This window comes from Pimephales promelas, chromosome 19 (assembly GCF_988280905.1).
Source record: "Pimephales promelas chromosome 19, fPimPro1.hap1.1, whole genome shotgun sequence".
Lineage (NCBI taxonomy): Eukaryota > Metazoa > Chordata > Actinopteri > Cypriniformes > Leuciscidae > Pimephales > Pimephales promelas.
Genome location: NC_142787.1, coordinates 765,119 through 790,196, shown reverse-complemented (window position 1 = coordinate 790,196; position 25,078 = coordinate 765,119). Strand labels below are relative to the sequence as shown.

At 39.8% G+C, this 25,078-nt stretch overlaps 1 protein-coding gene and 1 long non-coding RNA gene across 5 annotated transcripts in view; both read left to right on the top strand.

The window, feature by feature from the left end:
• jade2 (jade family PHD finger 2) overlaps window positions 1–24,958 on the top strand; it is a 42,325-nt gene extending 17,367 nt beyond the window's left edge. For all 4 annotated transcript variants that reach the window (XM_089124002.1, XM_089124001.1, XM_089124000.1 and 1 more), the window contains exons 9-12: window positions 1,451–1,945; window positions 4,057–4,174; window positions 14,305–14,433; window positions 17,981–24,958. In XM_089124002.1, coding sequence (XP_088980128.1) covers window positions 1,451–1,945; window positions 4,057–4,174; window positions 14,305–14,433; window positions 17,981–18,615 — 1,377 coding nt within the window. In that variant the 3' untranslated portion in view covers window positions 18,616–24,958. The remainder of the gene's footprint in view (window positions 1–1,450; window positions 1,946–4,056; window positions 4,175–14,304; window positions 14,434–17,980) is intronic.
• Window positions 5,683–10,446, top strand: LOC148970697 (uncharacterized). The gene is made up of 2 exons (XR_016147741.1): window positions 5,683–9,515; window positions 10,070–10,446. It is a non-coding gene; the product is annotated as an uncharacterized LOC148970697 (long non-coding RNA).
• Window positions 24,959–25,078: the final 120 nt, after the last annotated feature.

Sequence of the window (25,078 nt, the reverse complement as noted above, 5' to 3'; positions counted from 1 at the left end):
TTTTTGTTAAAAATGTATGAAAGTGCTCAAAAAGAACTGATGCTCACACTGAAAACATTTCATTTCATTTTATAATTGAAAATCAACAAACTACAAATAAAACAAGCCTCTCTATGCAGTTTTTTAGGCAAGATTCTATTCTATGGCATTTGCTTCTTTATAATGCCCGTCGTCAATAGCAACGCATTATTACACAGCTCACATCCATATCACAACGGACGCGCGCTCTCGTTTCATTTAAATACAACTTGCCGTCTTGCGTCTCCGGTTTTTGATTGTATTGCAAAAATGAAATCAGAGTTGATTTATTGTTTACAGAGTTTGATAATATTGGTGTGATGTATCTTGTCTGGACGATTGTTTTACAAAATGAATTCATAAACAGGTAAGATTTAAAACATTAGCTAATCTCATTATCAATTCAATATGTCCCCGTAATTATGTGGTAAAAATAAAATCGGTTTAATACGTGATGTATCTATACTTTACTATCCCTTAAAACATCACTCTTAATAATAGTCTTGTTTGAAGTTGTTCGTTCGTCTTTAGCTCAAATCCACTCGCTACGAACTTTTCTTCGCGGAAGCTTGTGACAGACAGGGTGACCATCCTCGATCAAGTTTCCCTCAGGACTTTTGTATGACCACACCTCAGATTTGGTCCTCTTAAAAGGCTGAAAAATCTCCTGAGCACGGTCACTGCCTTCCGCCATTCCTTCTCGAATAGTAATTTAAAAAAACATTGCGTGCTGCGCGCCTGCGTCAGACTGGCCGACAGGATTCAGTGAGTTATTAAAATCGCGATAATCAAACACGGTTTTAATGATAATTAAATTTTAAACGATAATACTAACCGTCAGTACATTTTATCACGGTTTATAGTGAAACCGGTTATCGTCCCATCCCTATTTGGGGTAGAGCGGATGGGTTGGTTGGTGGGACGGCCACACGTAGAGGACAGTCGTGCTTTCGCTCTGGGACATTTTTTTCATTTACTTTTTGCGATTAGCTAATCGGTTAATCGTTCAGCCCTAACTGTGACGATATTTTTACGGGAGCTCGAAAGCTCTTGTGTTCCTGTTTTGGAAGGACACGAGCACAAGCTCTTTGTAATAAGCTGTCATTTAAAAGAAGTCTAAGGTGCTATGTGTTGATGTAGGTTTTTATATATTTTCTTTTTTCTTGATTATGATAATTGTAAATGTATTTTTCGCCTTGTCATGAATTGAAATTAGAAGATTGTATGTACATGTGTATGTCTTTATGTATGTATGTATATATATATGAAATGTGTATATGATAACTGTGATGATTGAAATGTTGTTGTTGTAATGTAAATTTTTAGAATGGACCCCAGGAAGACTAGCTGACTGTACAGACTTTCAGCTAATGGGATCCTTAAAAATAAACAAAAAAAAAATAAACAAGCACATGCCGTTCTGTTCCCACAGTGCTCCATGCCGTCCTGCGCCGTGGCCTTCCACGTGACCTGTGCGTTCGACAACGGGCTGGAGATGCGCACCACGCTGGCGGAGAACGACGAGGTGCGCTTCAAGTCGTTCTGCCTGGAGCACAGCAGCGTCTCGCGCTCCACCAGCGGCGTGAGTGCGGAGCCGCGCCTGGACCTGCCCGGCATGCTCTCGGACCGCCTGAAGCAGGAGCAGGTCGAGCGGGAGAAAGCCAGCCATCGCAAGCAGAAGCTGCAGGAGCTTGAAGACCAGTTCTACACGTTAGTGGATCCCAAGGATGTCGCGGAGAGCCTTTCTCTGCCAGACGCTCACGTGGACTTCCTCTTCCAGTACTGGAAGCTGCGACGAAAGGCCAACTTCAACCAGCCGCTGGTGGTCCTGAAGAAGGACGAGGTGGACAATCTGGCCCAGCAGGAGCAGGACGTCCTGTACCGCCGGCTCCAGCTCTTCACACACCTGCGCCAGGACCTGGAGAGGGTGAGTGTGGCGTCTCTCATCGCTTTCCTCAACATTATGAGTCATGATTTTTGAATATTCAATTAGTTGATTTAATTATAGAATATCTATTAAAAATCCACATGTTTTTGGTGCTGATGCGTTGGTGACCCTATGTAACCAGAGGCTGACGCTGCCAATAACGCAGAAGCGAAATGCAGATTTCGGTGCCGCTTAAAGGGGACAGTTCACCCAAAAATGAATATGATGTCATTAATGACTCCCCCTCCTGTCGTCCCAAGCCCGTCAGACCTCCGTTCATCTTCAGGACACAGTTTAAGATATTTTAGATTTAGTCCGAGAGCTTTCATTGTAAATGTGTGTACGGTGTGCTGTCCTTGTCCAGAAAGGAAATAAAGACAGTCATGTGACGTCAGTGGGTTAGTTACAATGTTTTGAAGCATTGAAAATACATCTTGGTCCAAAAAAACAAACAAAAATCGCGACTTAATTCAGCATTGTGTTGTCGTCCGGTTCTGTACATGCATTTCAATTATAAATGGATGAAGTGTTTAGATACACATTGTGTTGGTGAACTATAAAACTTACTCTATAGACCATTTCACAAGATGTAAACAACACTGGTCCAGAAACACTTCCTGTTTCAGTTTGTAACTGTTTTCTTTATTTCACATGTAAAGAAAGCATCTTAAAGATGTTTGTTTAACTTTTTGATTCAGTTTTAAATGTTCTGTTGGTTGTATTTTATCCCAGCTTTTATGTAGTGTTAAAAAACTGAAACAGGAAGTGCTTCTGGACCAGTGTTGTTTACATCTTGTGAAATGGTCTATTCTTCTCACACTTCACCAGCCACTTACTTTAATATGTATTTCGGGAGACGTGGATGAATTGACGTGTTTTAGGCCTAAATCTGACAGATTCAGTTCTCTGAACATGTGCGTTATAGATCAACTAACATGAATCATGATCATTATAAAGTTCTCTTAAATGACAAAACACGCAACCAATCACAGTTCGATATTTGTTCCGCGTCATATTTAGTCTGAAAATGTAAAGTCGATGTCCATACAGTAACAGACCGGTTTACATCTAATCAATTATTCATTCAGAATACAGACTACTTTGCTATTAGTAGTTCTGTAGTGCTATTTAGTGTCGAATTATTGTATTTGGGTTAGGTCTCTTAGGTTTTATTGTGAATTTGTTATGTAAATTTGGGGGTTTTTGCATTTAGACTACTTATATTTATATACTTACTAAAAAATTTGAATATATTCAATTTTAAGAATTGTATATATATATATATATATATATATATATACACACAGTATATACTGTGTGTGTGTATATATATATATATGAGCTGTCAAACGATTAATCGCGATTAATCGCATCCAAAATAAAAGTTTGTGTTTACATAATATATGTGGGTGCACTGTGTGTATAATTATTTTATATATATAAATACACACACTTGCATGTATATTTAAAAAAAAAATATTATTTATATGTAAAATTTGTATATTTATATATAATTTAAATTATATATAAATCTATATAGAGTATATACATGAAAATATTTCTTAAATATTAACAAGTATGTGTGTGTATTTATATATATAAAATAATTATACACACAGTGCACCCACATATATTATGGAAACACAAACTTTTATTTTGGATGTTATTAATCGCGATTAATCGTTTGACAGCCCTAATATATATATATATATATATTTTTTTTTTTATTAAAAAACATTATTTAAATGTCATTCACCATCGTTTTGAGGCTCTCTTTTTTTTAAAGTATTCGTTTAGTATCCGTACCGTTTTAAAAGTATCGATTTTGCACCTGTATCGGGAAAAAAAAGCGATATCCTATAGCAGCGGATCTGGGTGGAGCAGATGTTCTCACTGATCGAAGGGTTATAAAACGTGATGCATGACGAAGATTAAATCTTTAGTAGAAACATTTAGCCAATAATGTTCTTATTTGGAGTCAATGCTCATATGCAATTTTTTTGCCTACAAAGGAGCTGAACGTAGCAAACGGAGTCATTATCACGAGGTTTTACAGACACATGCTAACTCCTAACCATAGCTATCTGAGTGACTGGTGTGTTTTCCTCCAGGTCAGAAACTTGTGCTACATGGTGACCCGCAGAGAGAGGATCAAGCACTCCTTATGCAACCTCCAGGAGAAGATCTTCTCCCTGCAGATCCAGCTCTTGGAGAAGGACCTGGTCGGAGGTATGGGAACTCACAACAATCGCTCATCTTTTACTTTCAATATTTTGATCTATCGGTTTTAATTGATAGCACAATATCTAAGCTGGAAATGAAGCGAAGCGAGAAGATGATGAGAGCTTTAAGCAGTGTTTGGGAGTCATTTACGGCTAAAATAGGGTTCAAAATGACCCTTCAAAATGTATTATTTTTCCTCTTTATACAAACGGTCGGTGAAAGAAGGTGCTCAAACTACGGCTGGGCGATGAACGCTATCGAGATTGTGGTCATTTATGTTGATAAGCTCTGGGCATTTTGACTCTAAATGGATTGACCTATCAGTCGATCAAACAACAAAGAGCCGGCGAGGGACACACACTCGCTTTGCCCTCCAAAGCGGAGGAAATAGTTGAAAAAAAGGTAAGAATGCATTACACAACGTGATTTTGCGGAAACACGAGATGAAGATCACTCGAACAAGCTCTTTAAATGTGTGTTTTTTTTAAGTTGAACTTCTTTTAATGTGTTTTATAATGCCGTGTCATGCACGCGGCGCTACGAAACGCATCCATCTAGCACGTTTACACAGAGAACCAGTGGAAAAAACACGTTCTGTGTAGGGCTGTCACTTGATTTTCGAGACATTAGTGTTCATTGAATCGAGCTTCCATGTCTAAAGACGTTTCCATTTTCAACACCAAATACAGGCGAATCCACGGACACCTCACAGGGATTAGGACGAGCGCAAAGAGGCGCTTGAGACGCACGAGTCATGAATATTCCTGATGATTTATTGGCATGAAGTTTTTGCACAATGACAAACAAGAGCGCAACATTCAGGGATTGAGATTAACACACTCGACTCGCCAGACGCGGGTACAGATGAGCTTAGGCGGGAAACGCGGTCCAATCACGAGCCAATCTGGCGTTTCTGTGTTTACTCACTTTGCTGGGGAAGTTCGTGTAAGACAAATCTGCGCGGATTTAGCGCAAATATACGAAACGTGATCCTCATGATATATTAAATACAGCGTATTGCAGAATCTGCACATCTCTGGCTTACTTGAACACACACACGTCACTACGCAACAAATAACGGTGCGCATGTTCACTTGCATTGAAGTAATAGCGAATATTAAAAAGCATTCGTTCACAGAAAAGACATTGTTATTTTCCAGCATCCGACATGTTCTGTGTGCTGTACTGATCTGTCCTAAAACACATTTTTAGTAAAAAAAAAAAAAAAAAAAAAAGGCAGGTAAAATCGAATCCCTATGTTCGTTTTGGTTTCGGATACGTGCACGTGTAAGCGGACAGATCGGATATATTCCAGTCGTATTTGAAACATTTCGTGGCACAGATATACAGGCGAAACTCGAAAATATGAATATCGTGCAAAAGTTCTGTAATTCAACTTAAAAGGTGAAACTAATATATTATATAGACTCATTACATGTAGAGTGAGATATTTCAAGCCTTTATTTGTTATAATTTTGTTACAATTATAACAAATAAAGGCTTGAAATATCTCACTTTGCATGTAATGAGTCTATATAATATATTAGTTTCACCTTTTAAGTTGAATTACAGAACTTTTGCACCAGGGCTCCAGACTAACTTTTTTCACCTCCGTCCGGAAACCGTCCTGAATAACCATTTGAACCGTCCTAGACTGAATGTCAACCGTCCCAAAATATAAATGTTGTTTCTGTACTTTATTATCATCTATAGTTGTTATTTTTTAGTATGTGACTAACAACAACATTAAAGTGTTTATGATATATAGTATTATATATTTTTTTTAGCTTCATTCAAAATAGTTATTTGAAAATAGGGGTTCATTAGTTAACATTAGTTAATGTATTAACTAACATGAACCAACCATGAGCAATACATTTGTTACTGTATTTATTCATCTTTGTTAACGTTAGTTAATAAAAATACAGCTGTTCATTGTTTGTTCATGTTAGTTCACGGTGCATTAACTAATGTTAACAAGATTTAAATAAAATGTTAGTAAATGTTGAAATTAACATTAACAAAGATCAATAAATGCTGTATATGTGCAGTTCATATTAACTAATGTAGTTAACTAATGTTAACTAACGGACCTTATTGTAAAGTGTTACCGAAAATAGATAAAACACAATTAATGATATTTGCATTCTTTTTAACTACTTTAGTTACATCATTCTTTATTTTTTCAAGCAGCAGACATATTTATTTGTATGAATTAAATATAACGAATCCTTATTAAAGCTATTAACGAGCAGTGACCGCATTACTGTCACTTTAAGACATTGGATCATGTCCAATGACATGCGGATACAAATGCACTGATGCACATCCGATACACTCACAACGGTTAAGACATAACTGGCATAGTTTACATGAATACTCCCCAAAAAACGGACATTTAGACAATGTTGTGTGTATTATTTTGTCCATTCAGACGAAAGAGAGCTCAATTCATTACTCGCGCGCTGTATAGATGTCTATGGCGGCAAGGTTTGGTCGTGTGTACAGTGTATGCGCACAGAAAACCGCACCGAATAGGCTTTAAGTGCGCTTTACTCATTCATTCTCACAGACGTTTAATTTTTTAACGTTTTATGAGATATGCAGTGCGTGCCGCTGGGTAGAGCACGTAACAGCAGGCTTCAAATGTGCGCATCTACCACAAACGCAGGACATCAGTTCTGACTGGATCTCTAGCCAAATAGTCACTATCTAGTTTTTATTCATTGAATATCCGTTGTTTAACCATCGCAACATATTTGCGTTGTCATGAAGCCATTTGATAGATGTACCGTGGAACGAGTCTCCGCGAGTAGCCGGCCAGTGATAGTAACTATAGTAACGAAGTAGTATATTGTATTACTATAGTATTTTGGCATTTGGCACAAGTTAGCCTAATAGGCTAGTAATAAATGAACACACATACAAAAATGTATTTCGTCCTGTAGGCGTCCTGGAGAATATTTCTGTTCGTCCTAAACACATTTTCTGTCGTCCCCAGGACGATAGGACGCCGTTAGTCTCGAGCCCTGTTTTGCACGATATTCAACATTTCCGAGTTTTACCTGTATCTATAAGAAATGAAACATCTCTAGTTGACTAGCATAGTATTAATCTCGTTCGCTTGTGTTTAATAATGTGATGCTTTTCATTCACTGGCAGCGACTCGCTTCAATCCCGTTGTGGAGACTCTCTTCGTTCCAGTGAAATCACGAAATAAACTGCACACACACACACACACGTCCCTGCTCCTGATATACGATCTCTGATGAACACATTTGGTTTTAATGAGAAAACAAAAACATACGAGGGCAGATTCGAACTCAGAAGCGTTAACATGCCAAAGAAAGGTCACTCAGTAGACGAGAGCAAAATAGGAAAGTGCAAATTTAACTCTCAAACGCTTAAAGATTCGTTTCGATCGATGGTTGGAAACAAATAATGACAGCGGTGCTTTTTTGAAGATTACTTTTCCATCAAGCGGTCAAAAAGGCATCCGCACTGATGTTGACAACCCAACGCTGATGAAAAGCACATGGCGAACGAGTGAACGCGCACATCGGCTCCCTGACAGTAGATGGCGCTGACGGAGCGGCTCTTACCCCAGAAGCACAGCAACTGCGCTACTCGTGTGTCTGAGCAGTATTTACATGTTCCAGGCAGCCATTAGACGCGTCACATCACATCCGGTCTTTCGCTAAGCTCTGTTACATGTTGTCATGCGTTTACTAGTGTTATAGCACACCGAGTTGAGCGCTGTTCACATGGGCACTGACGGGGTCACTCGCATTTTCCCCAATACCAGCGGAAAGAACTTAAAATGAAATAATTTATGGTCATACAGATAAGATCAAGGGTTTATTTTTATTTGTGTACACTCACAATAACAACAAAACTTAAAATAAAGAAAACAAACAAATATGAACCGAAACAGGGACCGTGTATATTAACCTTACCTGTCACCGTCCCACAGGTGGAAACAATATATCTATATAACAATAATATCTTAGAAAAGACCTTAAGTGATATTGACAAACTATATATCATTTGAAAGCTTACAATCTCTAGATTTACATATTTGGTGACTGTGATTTATTTTGAAAATCACCAAAATCACCAGAGGAGCCGTTTGCAATAAGAATATTTTTATACTCCTAAGGCGTGTTCAGACCTTTACTTTGAAGTAGCAATGAACATGAACAATCATCAAAAAAAGGTCGAAACCTCATGCCAAGAGTTCAAAAGATAGCATCCATTCAATTATTTTAGAAAAAAGGTCTGAAAAATGTTTTAACTATGAAGAAAATAATAATAAATTCACCATTGGTGATGTGGCAGAAAGCTATAACGCACATGCGTGTTCTTTGTATGTTTCTTAGAGGTTGAAATCATATCAAAATCTGCCAAACTTCCCATACTACTTATGATTAGGATCTCTATTTCGTAAATTATATGAAAATTGTGGAAATGATGGTTCACATATGGGCAGGAATGGAGTCTGGTTGTCCTCTAGTGGAAGCGTTCGGTACTGCGGCCAAACAAAATCTCACTGAAAGCTCATTTTTTGTGATATCAACCCTCAAATTTTAACCAAAACTTGGTTTTTCTGCAGTTTTAGAGTTGCCCATGTTTTGAAAATATATATTTTATATAAAATATGAATATTTTTTTTTACATTGTACATTTCTATAAACTCAAACTTCTGTAACTTTTTTTTGTTTGACTTTCTTAATTTATTTCACTTCTACAAAAATCGGACAAATATCTTCTTTAAAACGAGAACCAATATTACGTCCATATTCCAAAGCATTCCTGAATTACAACCATTTAAGTTCGAAATGTGCATTTCCATGTCCATTCAAAAAAGGCGGGTGACAGTTAATAAACATTTCTGTCAAAATGCCCGAATTAGCCAAAAGGCTAGTTTTCATCTGCAGTCCTTAGATGGTAAAACTCACATATTTACATAACAATATAAAAATTACAATAAATTTAGTAAGAAATACTATTATGTTAAAATGTACAAATTGAAATACAGCAAACCAACAATCAAACAAACATCAGACAAAAACATGACACACAATGCTTATACTTTTAAATGAAGTCAAATCGACAACAAATATTATCAGTTGATGTAATCCATATGAGAGTTTCTCAAGTCTCTGCTCATTATTATTAATGTGGCCACACCCACCCACGGCCCACGCGAACCTGTGAACGCCCCGCCTCCTCAGTAAACAGAGCATCACCAGTTTCCTCTGGAAGACGACGCTGTGAGGAATAAGCCCTCAGGAGGAGAAGAGTGCGATGCGCGGCTTGACTCAGCGGAGGATATCTTTTCTGACGAGTAAGTGATTCATTTTCACACTACTTAGTGTGTTATTTTTACAGAAACCTTTACACATTTTACTATTTGGGTATTTCCCTTTCCTTTTTTATTATATCGGCAGATTGAAATCGAGTGAAACTTTGAATGTAAAATATAAGCAACCTTTCATTGCATCTAATGACCTATAAAGCGGTTTCTTTTGCTCTAACATAAAACATAATACGATATAAAATTAATTTGTTTACACTGTAATATGATGAATGTTAAAGTCTAACAATGTTTTCTGTGAAATACTGATTGCAAACATCACTTTTATAACGTGATAATAATAATATCTGAAATATAAAATGACTTTTGTACATGTACAGGTGGAACATTTGAATATGGTGCAAAAGTTCATTTATTTCAGTAATTCAACTTAAATGTTGAAACTAATATATTGTATAGACTCATTACATGCAAAGTGAGATATTTCAAGCCTTTATTTGTTATAATTTATGATGATTATGGCCTAATATCAGCAGGCTCACACGCCTTTATTCTTTCCTTTTCTTTCTTTGTTGTTAACACAGGGACCCGATAGACACTACTGACGAGTCCTGGAGACTCGAACTCACACACAAGCCTCTTCCTGCTGTTTTTCTATGACAGCGCTGTACCAACATCAGCAGGATTTTCATCTAAATTGAACTAGTATTTTACATGAACACGGTGAATCACTGGCTACTGATGGTGGGCCAGTTTTTTCTTTTTTCAGTGCAAAAGAAGCAGCGACACATTGGAAATACCAGGTATAGTTTACTTGTATCTTTAGTCACACAGGAACTGTTTCCAGGAATGGCACAAAGGTGTTTGACCTGTCTACGTTTAGATTAGTGTGTTAAATAATGTGTCACTATGTATTGATTATATTGTGTTGAAATAAACTGCAAACAAGGGAAAAAACCCATTCTTTTAATCTTCTCACTTTCTTTCTTTGGTTCCTCACGGTCACATTACTTTGATTGGGCCATTCGGGGAGGGTCGTTGTCTTCCCAGTCGTGAATCACATCGATTCATGGCCATCGACACTCCCTCGCAACACGAAAATGTATTTAAATCAATATATTGTTAAATCTCTTGGCTACAAGATCCAGTTCTCAAAAGTCTTGTTCAGTATGTGATTTATGGGGATCACTTTATGCACTTTGTCAAAAACCTGTTGGCCTGGATGAGTCAGCTTTTCTGCAGGAATTGGGAAAAGAAAGAAACGCATCCCTATTTTTGCCATTCAATATGATAATTTATTTTGAAAATATTTTGACCCATAATCTGTGATGATCGCCTGTCAAGCCAATTCATCTTCATTTATATAGCGCTTTTAACAATGTAGATTACTCTAAAGCGGCTTTACAGTGATAATAGGAAATTAAAGTTACAGATTGTTTTGGCTTTATGACAGCTCTAGAATAAAGTTATTTGTGTCACACTCTGAGTGTTTTTTAACCCCAGAGAGCGGTGACGCAGAGGGGTTGGAGTGGGGTTTGAGGCGACGCAGAGGGGTCATCGAGGGGTTCGCGGGGTCAGAGAGGGGTTCACGGCGACGCAGAGGGGTCATAGAGGGGTTCGTTGTGAAGCAGAGGGGTCATAGAGGGGTTCGCGGGGTCGGAGAGGTGTCAAAGAGGGGTTTAGGGTGACACAGAAGGGATGGAGAGGGGTTTGAGGCGACGCAGAGGGGGTAGAAAAAGAGTTCACGGCGACAAAGATTGGGTTGGAGAGGGGTTTGAGGGGTCAGAGGGGGGTTTGCGGCGACGCAGAAGGGTCGGAGAGGAGTTTGAGGGGTCAGAGGGGGGTTTGAGGGGTCGGAGGGGGGTACAAGGCAACGCAGAGGGGTCGGAGAGGGGTTTGAGGGGTACACCGTTAATTTGATGCAGAAGCATGAAACCGGCTTAAGGTGTTAAAGTCTTTCTGCCTTACAACTGTGGACAAACAAACTCGATGCAGTATATTTCCATAAATAATTCTTATTTTAAAATAAATTTATATTTATATATATATATATATATATATATATATAATAAAAATATTTTAAATAATTTTTAAAATAAGTTCATTAACCAGCCGTTTCAGGCCATGCCATCAAAATCTCAGTCCGACCAGGACACCAAAGTTGGCAGCCCAGGTTTAAGTTAGATACTCAAAAATATCGGCATTACAGTGTCATGTTACTAAAATTATTTTGTTTTTTCAAACTGAAAATCATACCCAAAGATATCTACTGATGAGAAAATGATTCACCAATATATAATTTCACGACAAAAAAATTGCCATGCCCTTCCAAATTAGTCTTTGGACGTTAAAGGTTTCATTCACTAAACAGATTCTTTAGTATAATCTCTGGGAATGTATTTTCATAATGTCACACACTGGCTAGACTTGATAATCCAAACTAACGCTTGAAGCAAAATAATTAAATACACGTCAGGACCGATAAGCACAAAACTTTAACACAAGACAACTGAGGGTTTAAATACTTAATTTGATGAGTAACAGGTGAGACTAATCAATGAAACAACGAATAACTATGGCAACTAACAAAACTCCAATGGAAACTGAAACTAAAACACAGGAACTGAACGCAGGCAAAACAAGACAAAAGAGTATCAAAATAAGAGTCCTTGAACTCAGAGACAGGGAATTGTGACACATAATTGCTCTTTTTCAAGTATGAATATGTGCACTTTCACATGTTTTAATCAGATATGAACGCAGTGTTGTGTAAATCAGGTTGTGATTGAGCTCTTTCAGTTACAATGGCCTAAAACATGAACAATGAATAACTGAAATATAAAACAAACTAATTATTGTTTTTCACAGTAGTGTACTCATTGTACTATTATTAATCCAGGAGATCAGCAGGACAGTTTTCACATGTTTTACTGTAAACGTTGATATGTTTAAATACGCAAAATTATGAAATATTTGGTGTAAAGTTTGTTTGGTCAACTAAAATGTTAATTGACTAATATTAGATGCAATTTTATTTAGTAAAATTGACTAATATAGTCCATATTTAAAGAATATTTTTTTAATGACATGCACTTGTTGACAGCCAGGTTTGTTGTTTGCAATGAGCAATAAAGCCGGTTGCTGTTTGTGTTTGGTGTTCTCTGATCTTTTCATCTAACTCTTCATCTCAAACCTGTTCTGGAGACACTGCACTGCGTAACTGCACGTATTGCATGCAGTGGGGACCATAAAAGTTGTTTACTATTACCCAAGCACTCCCTTAACCCTCTGGGGTTGTTCGGCCCAAATGGACCCGAAGAACTTAAATAAATTTTTTTTTTAAATCACAGCTTCCTCGGAATGGTCCGAAATTTGGTGACTTTGTTGATATTTGGTATTTGAAGACCCAAAAAAATTGGGGACAGGATGTGAGTAGTCTAAGTGGTTGTAAAAAAAATAGTCACACTTGGGGTGTTCGGGTCCAAATGGACCCACATGGAAAATTGGCAAAATTGTGAAAATACTGAGTTTTTTTGTGCGTACAATCTACAAATCAGCAACGATCTTGAAAAAAAGCACACAACAGTGAAGGGGTGAATCTATAAAACATCCAGACACACACACAAACACACTTTTATACACAAACACACCAAAAAAATTCAGATTATACATGTGTTTTGCATTTTTAAAATGCTCAGTTTGTCCACCAGATGGCATCCATCTCATTTTAAAAGTTGCTTTTATGAGGCCTAGGCTTGACTCTAAAATGAAATACAGCTTTAAAAAAAAAAAAAATGTTTTAAATATTTTTTCTATTATGTTCAATGGGGGGAAATTTTGTCATAATTATTGCATTAATACTAATTATAAATTTTTTTTATTTTTGAAATTTTCTCAAAAGACCAAAAAAGAAAAGAAAAAATATTATAAAAAACGAGTAAAAAAAAAAAAATCATGATTTTTGTTTTTTTAAATATGAATCTCGCCCTTTGGGTCCATTTGGACACGAACACCCGAGTGTGACTCTGAAACGAACAACCCCAGAGGGTTAAACCCCTCATTAGAATAAATTCTAATTCAAAATAATCATCGTGTTTTTTATTTTGTTTTTTCAACGTTTTTTAAGTCAGCTACATAAAAGCGTAGATTAGCCTAATTTGAGACTGAAAAGTAAGACTGGCTGTCCCAGACTAACTGATAGTGGGTCACGCTAGAACTTTAGACACTATATTAACATACCAGCTAAGTTACTGTATGCAACCGGCCCCAGGCTTAGTCTCCACTAATGAGCTGATGATCTAAACCAGGCGTTAGATGAGGGAAACACTCGAGTGTGTGGTGACAGGTTTGAGATTTAGACGCACTGGATGTATTATTTGGGTGTGTATCAATCAGCTCTCTAGTTCACTAATCAGGGCACTGATCAGGAACTCGGCCATTTTAAGTTTTTTAAAACTGGCAAAATTAGAATATCGTGCAAAAGTTAATTTATTTCAGTAATTCAACTTAAAAGGTGAATCTAATATATTATATAGACTCATTACATGCAAAGTGGAATATTTCAAGCCTTTATTTGTTATAATTTTGATGATTGTGACTTACAGCTTATGAAAACCCCAAATTCAAAATTAGAGTATTGTAAAAAGGTTTTCATGTCATATCCATGAACGCGATACACTGATTCACGAGCTCGGGAGACGATTGAGACACCCATTTTCATACTCAAGTGAAAATTTCTTAATTAATTTTCTCAGCTCTGCCGGGAAGATTAATTGCTCATTTTAAGTGTATTGGATACTCTGTTTTCTCCACTTCATAGAGAAAAATCTAAGAGGGGAGAAGAATCACCGCAATGGAGTCCGGGAACGAGCCAAAGAACGGAGGAAGAGCAGTCCAGAGAAAAAGGACAAATGGAAATCAGACGACGCCTCTCTGTTCACGCAGCTGGGTGAGTGTGTGTCCCTCGGGCGTCCTCGTCTGTGCACGTCTGACAGGAGCAGCTGCGGGAGATGTGAACGGACAATTCAATCAGATTCAAAAACCCTTTTTTTTAAAGAAAATCAGAATGATTCAGTTCGATTCAATCCACTGTTCAGCGGTGCGATTCAGTTGCGCTTTCAAAATGCATTTTTATGGTTCTTAAAGTTCCCTTGTAGTCAATACTTTTATCACCAAAATTACATATAAAAAAAAAAATCTTCAAGCCTTAAAATATATTGAATGTAACTCTACACTCTTGCCTCATTTAGTATACTGTTCACTTTATGGACCCGCTGCCAACGCTCGTGATTAAGTGCTACGTTTAACCATTTTATGATGCGTTCACACAAAATAATTTATCGAAGCATCCAGATCCTTCACCACGTGCGCAAGCAGCTAGGCTCCTGATTGGTTAACACGGCGCGAATTGCGAAGTTCAGATTTTTCAACTCGGGCGACAGACACGAATTCGCGTCAAACGCGCGAATGCACAAATAGCACTAACTAAATCATTCGCGCTTAACGCGCCAGACGCTCAATTCATGCGAACTTGACGCGCGAATGAAGCGTATTCACGTCTTCCACGCCGTAGGAATTTTTACGTGCGTAACGCGTCTTTGAATTGACTTAACATTGAAATCATTTGCTGCTGACACTATTCGCGTCTGCCGCCCCGAGTTGAAAAATCTGAACTTTGCCGTCAATTCGCGCCGTGTTAACCAATCAGGAGCCTAGGTGCTTGCGCACGTGGTGAAGGATCTGGATGCTCATATTTTGTAATATGACTAAATGCATGGTGGGATTCTTATGCACAACAAAGCAAATATTTTATCACTTAAAACTTTATTTCTATATATACGAGACATGTTCATTTTGTATTGAATGTTATTCATTCCATATCTAGATCATATGAAATAGTATTATGATGTAAAGACAACCAACATACATGTGCATATTCGTGTCTGGACGTGAGAGAGAAAAAAAAGAAAAAAAAAAAATCACAGGACAGGTTAATAACTTTTGGAGGCTGGCTCTATTTATCATCAAAACTAAAATAAATGACAGATTAGGTGGATGAGGGCGAGGGTGATCCTCGCTGTGATGCGGGACAACAGGTCATCAAACTGGCCACGGGAAAGGCGGAAGTACCGCTGACAGCGGCCGTCATCCAGCGCAGCTCCTGGAGCGAGCAAACGGTGAAACTCGCCAAACGGTTCGGCTCCGAAGGGTCCGGCGGACACAAATATACGCAGATGATGATCCCCACGCCGCTGACAAAATACAGAGTGGTGACCCTCTCGATGAACGCTCAATCAACATAAAAAAAGATGGCCGCCAACGGGTTTCGATTAAAATTTTGCTTCAAACTTTTGATTTTACGCACGTCAGTTTCGCTCTTGACGCACAAATTAACACAAAGTGGTCAAGCGTCAAACTAGACGCGGTAGACGCGAATTTGACGCGCTATTCACGTCCGGTGTGAACGCAGCATTAAGCCGCCTTTCCACTGCAAACGACAAACGACTGCCGTCGGACCGGAAGTCATTCCTTTCTAATAGAGAGTCGTACGGGAGCTGCGGGGATTTCCGTGCCTATGCGGAAAATTCGGATCCGGTTTGAGCTTTGGATCCGTTGAAATATCTGAACTTCTGCGGCTAGACCGTATGCGACCGGCCAACCGGAAGTGATGTATTCTAATAAAAACTATGAGCGCGAGGCTAGAATTACCAATATTTTAACTCTTTAATGTTTTTCTGTAAACGCTCTTTCTGTAAAATGTTGGTTATAATTAACTATAGCAGAAAAAATATTTTATAATAATAATTAAACCAATATTTATATTGATTAGCTCTATAAAATCTACTATGTTTTTATTTGAGATGTGTCGAGGGTCATTTGTTTTGTTTAGATATATTCATGCATGCATTACATTCATTAAAATCGTTAATTTTACCGTTGCGAATATCCGAGGGTAACGGTTGCTTCACGACCAATTTCAAAGTTCCGTGCGACTGACACTAGGGGGCGAAATGCGACAACCGTATGCGAATGTCGTGTGCAGTGGAAAGGCGGCTTTAGAGTGAAAATGTATTTATTCTTGAAAATTTACATCGATTTTAAACATTCCAGCGAAAGCGCGCGCTGTTATCCGAGCGTAGCGCCGTACAGATTTAAAGTTACCCCGAATTGAGTCCTTGTGATGCCCGTCTCTGCAGATATTCCTATAAACGCTGTCGGTTATGTCTTAAGTGAGGATCAGTATATTAGATCCATGGATTCGGCCCTAAAGTGTCAGCGGCCTAATATTTCTGTCAATAATGTTAATCAAACAAAACACACCTCGAACAAACACTAATCGATATTTAATTTATACAGTGAACACTATAGTGTTATGATTACATGCGTGTATCAGACCTTACTTTATTGTATTGTATTTATCTATGCTTGTAATTTGTGTATTTGTTCGTATTTTATCACTTGTATTTAAAGTATGTTGAAGTGTTGAAGCACATAAAGTGGGCTTAAAGGGTTAGTTCACCCAAAAATGAAAATTCTGTCAGTATTTCCTCACCCTCATGTTGTTCCAACCCCGTAAGACCTTCGTTCATCTTCGCAACACAAATTAAGATATTTAAGATATTAAGATCGCTCCTGCATACTAGTCCATAGGCTTCTTGAGGGAATGACTCTTGCTGTCCTCGAAAAGTCATTAAAGACATCGTTAAAATAGTCCAAGCGACTACAGGGGCTCAATCTTAACTTTATCAAACGACGAGAACACTTTTGTGCGCAAAAAAACAACAAAAATAACGACTTTATTTCAACTATTCGTTTCTGCGCGAGTCAGGTTACTAGTTTAATAGCGTAAGCTTCTGTTATTGTACGTCACACGCATCACACACACATGACCAGCGTCGGCCAATAGTGAGCCTACGTGTGACGTAGCTCTACGCAATCACACTACGTTAACTGACTACAGGCCCGTGGAGAAGGAAGTGAATAGTTGAAATAAAGTCGTTATTTTTGTTGTTTTTTTGCGCACAAAAGTGGTCTCGTCGTTTGATAAAGTTAAGATTGAGCCCCTGTAGTCACTTGGACTATTTTAACAATGTCTTTAATGACTTTTCGAGGACAGCAAGAGTCATTCCCTCAAGAAGCCTATGGAGTGATCTTAATATCTTAAATATCTTAATTTGTGTTGCGAAGATGAACGAAGGTCTTACGGGGTTGGAACAACATGAGGGTGAGGAAATACTGACAGAATTTTCATTTTTGGGTGAACTAACCCTTTAAAGTAATAAATGAAAAGCAAAGTTACATTAACCCCCCCCCCCCCCCTTTTTTTTTCTCCCTGGTCTGAAAAAATGATCCGATCCGTGACTCAAAAACCATATTATGATCTGAACCGTGAGTTTTAGTGATCAGTTGCACCACTACACCCTTTTTACCTACAAAAGCACTTTGTTCATCGAGACGACGCACGGACGGTCCACTCATTCTCGTCTCTTCCGCAGGTTTCTCCAAATCCTTCCCGCTGGACGGTTCGCTGTTCGACAGCTGGCTGGCTCGGTCGGTCCACATCACTGCGGATAACATGCTGAGCCAGTGGTCTCTGTCGGCGGAGAGCGACGACCCGTCCGCCAGCCTCCTGCAGGGCGAGGAGAACCTGCTCAGCCTGATGATGGACCAGTCCACCTGGAAGACCCCTCAGCTGGGACGCAAAGCCAGAAATTCCCGCAGGAAGTCCGCCTCGCTCCCTCGGACCGGATCCACGGTTAAAGGCAAACGAGGAGAGCGATCGCTCCACCGGCACAGCCGTAGCGAAGCCAGGCCGGACCCGCTTCAACCAGCCATTTCCAAAATGGACTCGTGCCACATTTCCGAGGAGCACGGGTCGTGGGGCGGCACCGGGGATGCGGATTCGCAGGTGGCCTTGCGTCTGCGCCTACCTAGACCAGGCAAGTCCCGCTCTAAGAGTGAGACATCGCTGTTGAACAGCACGTCTGCACCGGACACGGAGACGGACGGTTATTTCTCCGACGCGGAACAGAGCGACACTGAATTTCGTTCGTCCAGGCGAAAGTTACGCTTGCCCCAACTGCATGCTGGGAAGGAGCAAGTAGTGCGGCGAAGCGTGCTCGCCTCCTAAAGCTACTATCGCTTTACTGTCGTCATGTCATCGATGCATACGTTTCCAGACCCTTATCCCTGAGTATATTAGCCCGTCGCCGACATTTATGCAACCATAACCATTTGTGCTTGACGAAACCACGAGGAACGAGAAGTGTGAACACTGTTGGATGTGTCCTTTTGGGAAGCAATAGGATCTGTCCTGGAACTGGGACAATGACGTGGGCATTATAACGTCTGTTCAGGGTGTGTTTGTTTTGTCTGTTGTGTGTCTTCAGAGGATGTGGCTAAATGATTTACAAGAGAAAATATGACACAAATAAGCACAAATAGCCGTTGGGGAATGTAGCACACGTCATATCCATTCGCTTTGGCTAGTGTAGACGTACCAGCATCACGAGCAGGGCCCGCTGTGTGTGTGTGTGTGTGTCAGTGGTCAGTCTATCTCAAGTGGTCCTAAAGAGTTGGTTGCTTGGCCATTTTTATTTCCCCCCAGATTTCCATTAACTAGCTTTGTGAGCAGCTAAATCTTAAACTCAGTTTTACTGCCAATTGAGTTGCATATGTGAATATTTAGTCTTTTAAAGGAGTAGTTCACTTTTGAAAAACCTTCTGCTGATAATTTACTCGCCCCCGTGTCATCCAAGATGTCCATGTCTTTCTTTCTTCAGTCGAAAAGAAATTAAGGTTTTTGATGAAAACATTCCAGGATTTTTCTCCATATAATGGACTTCAATGGGGTCCAAACGGTTCAAGGTCCAAATGACAGTTAATAACAGTTTCAGATGCAGCTTCAAATGTCTTTAAACGACACCAGACGATGAATAAGGGCCTTATTTCAAAACTTAGTCCAAAAATGTAACTTTTCTGAGGACAAATGCTAGCTCTATTCTGTGAGGCGCGTTTGTAACGTCACGTAATACGTAATTACGTTCAAAAGGTCACGGGTGACGTAGCCGGAAGTACAGAGTCAGTGTTTACAGGTTGAACGTGCAAACCAACTCAAACGCCGTTTACAAAAAGATTACAAGGTAAAACAATGATGTCGGACGATTTTGATTCTGTACTTCCGTTTCGCTTGATAAGACCCTTATTCATCGTCTGGTGTCGTTTAAAGCCCTTTGAACAGTTTGCACTGAAACTGTCTTTTGGACCTTGAACCGTTTGGTTCCCATTGAAGTCCATTATATGGAGAAAATCCTGGAATGTTTTCATCAAAAACCTTCATTTCTTTTCGACTGAGGAAAGAAAGACATGGACATCTTGGATGACACGGGGGTGAGTAAATTATCAGCAGAAGGTTTTTCAAAAGTGAACTACTCCTTTAAGGAGGCGTTTTGCACGATAAACCATTTGGGAGCGTAACAGTTTCGTCACACACAGTGTCGGCAGAACAACCGTCGCCGAAGGGAAGCTTTTAAACACAGATGTTTATGGTTGCAAGCCATTAAACAGACAGACTGGACTGCGACGATTACCCTACTATTAAACCATGAATCTGATGTAAACAGATCTACAGAATATTCACACATCAGCCCTACAGTTACCAACATTAAACATTTTTATCTCACAATTCAGACTTTTTTTCTCACATTTGGGAGTTTATATCACAATTAAGAGAAAAAAAAAAACACAAACTTGCAGTTCTGAGGGTAAAACAAATCAGAATATTGAGTTTTATTAACTCGGAATTGCAAGAAAAACAGTCAGAATTGCGAAATATAAACTCGGAATTGCCTTTTAATTGTTTATTCTGTGGCTTCCATCGATTATTTCTTGTAATACGGCACAATAACATAGTGTCGGCCCACATATGGTACACATGGGTTTCACACGGCCCGGATGTGGGCCGACACTATGTTTACTATTTCCTGCCACCAGCTCCGCCCACAAAACACCCGATTGGCCTACACATCTACAATAGGTACAACATGACAGCTGAGACCCTTCCTATCAGAACCGGACCGTGAAGTTGAGCCCTGAGCGGTCGTGATCATTGCATTTGGGCAAGAATGTATCGAACGTTTACATATGTTTGTGTATTTTGTAATGTACTCTACTCTATAGATCAGTGTCAAGATTTGTTTCTAGCAACATCTCGAGTCAATACTGAGGTTTCCGTAAACGTCCGTGTAACACAAAAACCAAATGATCATTTCTCAATACCAATACACAGAGGTAATCGCATTAGAAATGGCCGAGCGACCTCCACTGGACCACTTGTGAGACCGTGACCCTGTTATATCGAAAGAGAATGTCTTACTCAAACTTGTTTTGGTCCATTTGTCCAGAAAAGCTGTTGTCATTCTCCATTAAAGCGTGCCTTCAGTAGGTCCTAGCTAATAATCCACATGTTTGATCATTTTAACACGATGAAGGCAATCAGAAATGGTCCGCTAGCTCGTGTGAAAGAGCCGTAGATGTTCTTGGTGCCTAGAAAACAGCATCCCACAATCACCAATCCTGCTGTTCCTAAACCAACGTCAGCCAGTCCGTTCTTCAGTTCTAGACGTCTCGTGAATCAGCTCATGGTGTTTATCTCAGGGTTAAAGAGAAGAAGTGATCGCAATCATGTGAAGAGTGTAAACCTGTACATTCACCAAACAACACCGTGTTTCTTCGGCAAGTGTGTTGAGAGGATCTGACGGGAACGAGGAAACTCTGAGTTTGGCTTTTTTTGATTATTGTATGACAGGGGTGCCCAATCCTGCTCCTGGCGATCGACTGTCCTGCACAGTTCATCTCCAACCCCAATCAAACACACCTGAAGTAGCCAATTAAGGTCTTTAGGATCACATTCAGGTGTGTTTGATTGGGGTTGGAGATGAACTGTGCAGGACAGTCGATCGCCAGGAGCAGGGTTGGGCACCCCTGTTGTATGATGATGCCAAAGAACAGCAAGTCAGCAAATGCTCTGAAGTGGATGTAAACGCTGAAGATCTCGACCCGCACACTCCTGGATCAGTCGAGCACACACACACGCGAGGAAGGCGACGCTCGCTCCTGAAATGTTTTGTTTTGAGTGTGTGTTCTGAGGGATTCACCCAACTAACGACTCTTCTGTCCTCATAGACTCAGTCTCGTGTCGTTCCAAACCCGTGTCACAGTAAACGGGTCCAAAGCAGACGTCGTGGTCCATTCTCTACATTCCAGTTAAAAAACCTTCCCTTCCACCATCGATCTCCGACGCTGTGAGATCACCAGTGCTGTCTTCTGATAAACAAACAAGTGGTTGTCATTTGGTGAATCACAGAAGAGTCATACGGGTTTGGAACGGTGAGAAGAACCAACTCCTCGTTCTGACTCTTCATTGACTTTAAAGGAGGAGTTCAGTTCAACAGTACGGTCTCCTGATCATCTACTCTCCTCAGAGATGTTCACGTCTGTCTGTCTTCAGTGGAAATGAAGGTTTTTGAGGAACACACTCCAGGATGTTTCTCCATATAGTGTCTTCAATGGGGTCCAACGGGTCAAAGGTCAGATGTGAGTTTCAGTCGAGGAATAAGAGTCTGATCGAGACAAACCAGCGACATTTACAACAAACACACATTTATATACTTTAACCACTAATGCTGGTCTTGCTCGAGCTGTGATGAGACACACATTACGTCATCAGGGTGAAAGGTCAAGCGGGACGTAGGTGTAAGAACCGACCCAGTGTTTACAGAGCCAACGTGCGAAGACTGAGTTAAAACATTTACCTTAAAAATAATAATTAAAAGGGTAAAACAATGATGTCGGACGATTTTGAGGTTTGAGAAGAAAATGAGAACGAGAAACACGCTTGACCTTTCACCCTGATGATGTAATGTGTGTCGCATCACAGCTTGAGCAAGACCAGCATTAGTGGTTAAAGTGTATAAATGTGTGTTTTGTTGTAAATGTCGCTGGTTTGTCTCGATCAGACTCTTATTCCTCGACTGAAACTCACATCTGACCTTCGACCCGTTGGACCCCATTGAAGACACTATATGGAGAAACATCCTGGAGTGTGTTCCTCACAAACCTTCATTTCCACTGAAGATAGACAGACGTGAACATGATGATCAGGAGACTTTACGTCTGAAGTGAACTCCTCCTCTGACCCGTGTCTGACCCCAGACCGCGACCTGTACAGATCTCATGTATCTCAGCTGCTTTAATAGGAACTAATCATAGATGCTGGTCATGTGCCGTTCTCTGGTTCAGTCATGGAAAACTGTGCCTTTAGTGAAATAGTTTCAGCCGGCTGCAAGAGTTCACGCTTCTTTATCATGCTATAACATATACTCGACGTAACCTCTGTAAATGTTCAGCTTCTGTGCGAATCATTTCCTCCACGGCGAGAACGCCAGAGCAGATCTCCATCGATCTGGTGTTATTGAGCGATCCACTTCGACATCTTTGCACTTATTCTTCTTTTGTCTCTATTGTTCATTTTTAACGGCCGGCTGCTGGTTATCAAGACCAACGAGGGGTGTGCGATATTGACCAGAAATATACAACAATAATTAGATGATGGCTGGTTCCTCCCGTCTCTCTCTCGAATCAACACTGAGTGAGTTCAACTGCAGTTCCTCCACTGGCCACTAGAGGCGCTGCAGAAGAGACTCAATCCCATAAACCCGCATGTTAAAATGGCCAACTTTACAGCAGAAGAACACGTGTTTACAATCTGGCGCAAAAAGTGGGTTTGGTCTATATCGCTAATGTTGCCCTTCATGACGACTGTGAGGGGGTGAATACTTTTATAACTCGTCCGTTTAAATCAGGGGTGCCCAATCCTGCTCCTGGCGATCGACTGTCCTGCACAGTTCATCTCAAACCCTAATCAAACACACCTGAAGTAGCCAATTAAGGTCTTTAGGATCACATTCAGGTGTGTTTGATTAGGGTTGGAGATGAACTGTGCAGGACAGTCGATCGCCAGGAGCAGGATTGGGCACCCCTGGTTTAAATTATATTAAGCCTTAAAGTTCCGTGTAATTAGGGGCGTGGCCACTTGAGTGACAGCTGGATTGCCGCTGATGTTTCAACTAGCCGTTTGTCTGCTAGCGTTAACATCACCGCAGCTAATCCGCCTCTCGTTTAAGATCCAAGATGGCGACGGCCGGCCCCGCCCACTTTGGGCTTCAAAAACCCTCGTCACAAAAAGTGACTCCACAGAATATGTCCATATTTTTATACAGTCTATGGTTTAGGTTGACTCTCAAAAGCGTTCATATTCTGCTTTGCAATGAGTTAGTATTTTAAAAAAAACTTTTGGATGTATGAATATTAAAAATGAAATGCTTTAAATATGAAACTGAAACCCAGAGTAGGAAGTGAGTCACTGAATCATTCACTCAACTGACTCGTTTGATTCAGAAACTCTTAACGGCGTGTGTTTGAACGGACATTACTCCGTCTAAAATGTATAAAATCAACGTCACATTCGCAGTCGTGCTGATATTTGGGAGAACGGCACTCTTGCTATAAATCATATGATAGTCTTTGAGTTTCGGGGCAATTCTAACTCGGTTGTCTCTAGACGTGTTTGGTGTGTGCAAAGCGAGTGACGTACTCAATAACGTCAGCGCACATTGATAAAACACCAATTCCTATATTACCGCAGACGACACGTCGCACACCCCTGTCCTTTCGCTGCGAGCGGATCCTCTCATCCATGGAGGAGCGTTACAATCTACAACAGGCCTCATGATAATCAATGCACACAGATGAATCTGGCTGAAGAAGAGTCCTATTTCATCCACACAAATACAGTATATTTTGCATAAAGAAAAATGAATATTAATTTTTAATATTTTAGTTTTTGGGCATTTTCCACAGCCAGATATCCGTCAGTGTCGTGCCAGAGAGTGCTCTGGAGATCTCGTGTGTCCAGCTGTAGCGTATCGAAGTGTGACGTGTGTAGATCGTAAACGAGCCCCGGAGAGGTGAAGCACTAGTTCAGATCCACTTGTTCATCCATCGCTCGACACGGCTCCGATATGATGAAATGAATGTTGCTGGAGTTTATCCTTCTATGTTCTTTGTTTCAAAGAATGTTGTGCCATGTGTTAATAGCAGAGAAAACTATTGAACATATTAAAAAAAGAGCTATTTTAAATTATTTTACTTCTTTTTTTTTTTTGCTATATTTATTTTCTTGTATTGGAAATCTTTATAGAAGGAGAAAAAAAAAGACGAGTATTTTTCATCAGTGCAAAAACCTATTTTTCCGTTTTGTACATTTTCCATGTTAAGCAGTCTTTTAGAGCAATATAATGTTCATGTGACTGTATGTGCATGCTGTGTGTGATGCCTTAATAACAGCCCGTCCTATCATCGCCAGCGCTCGGCTGTGCTCGACCAGTGCACTCAATAAAGCTGTGCTTTCTGTCCACTCGTGTCTGTCTCTGTGCATCAACATAACTACACATCTCTGCAGAACAGCAACAGTAAAACAACAACATTGACATTGCATAATGTCCATAAGTGCCCAATAAATCAGAAGTATAACC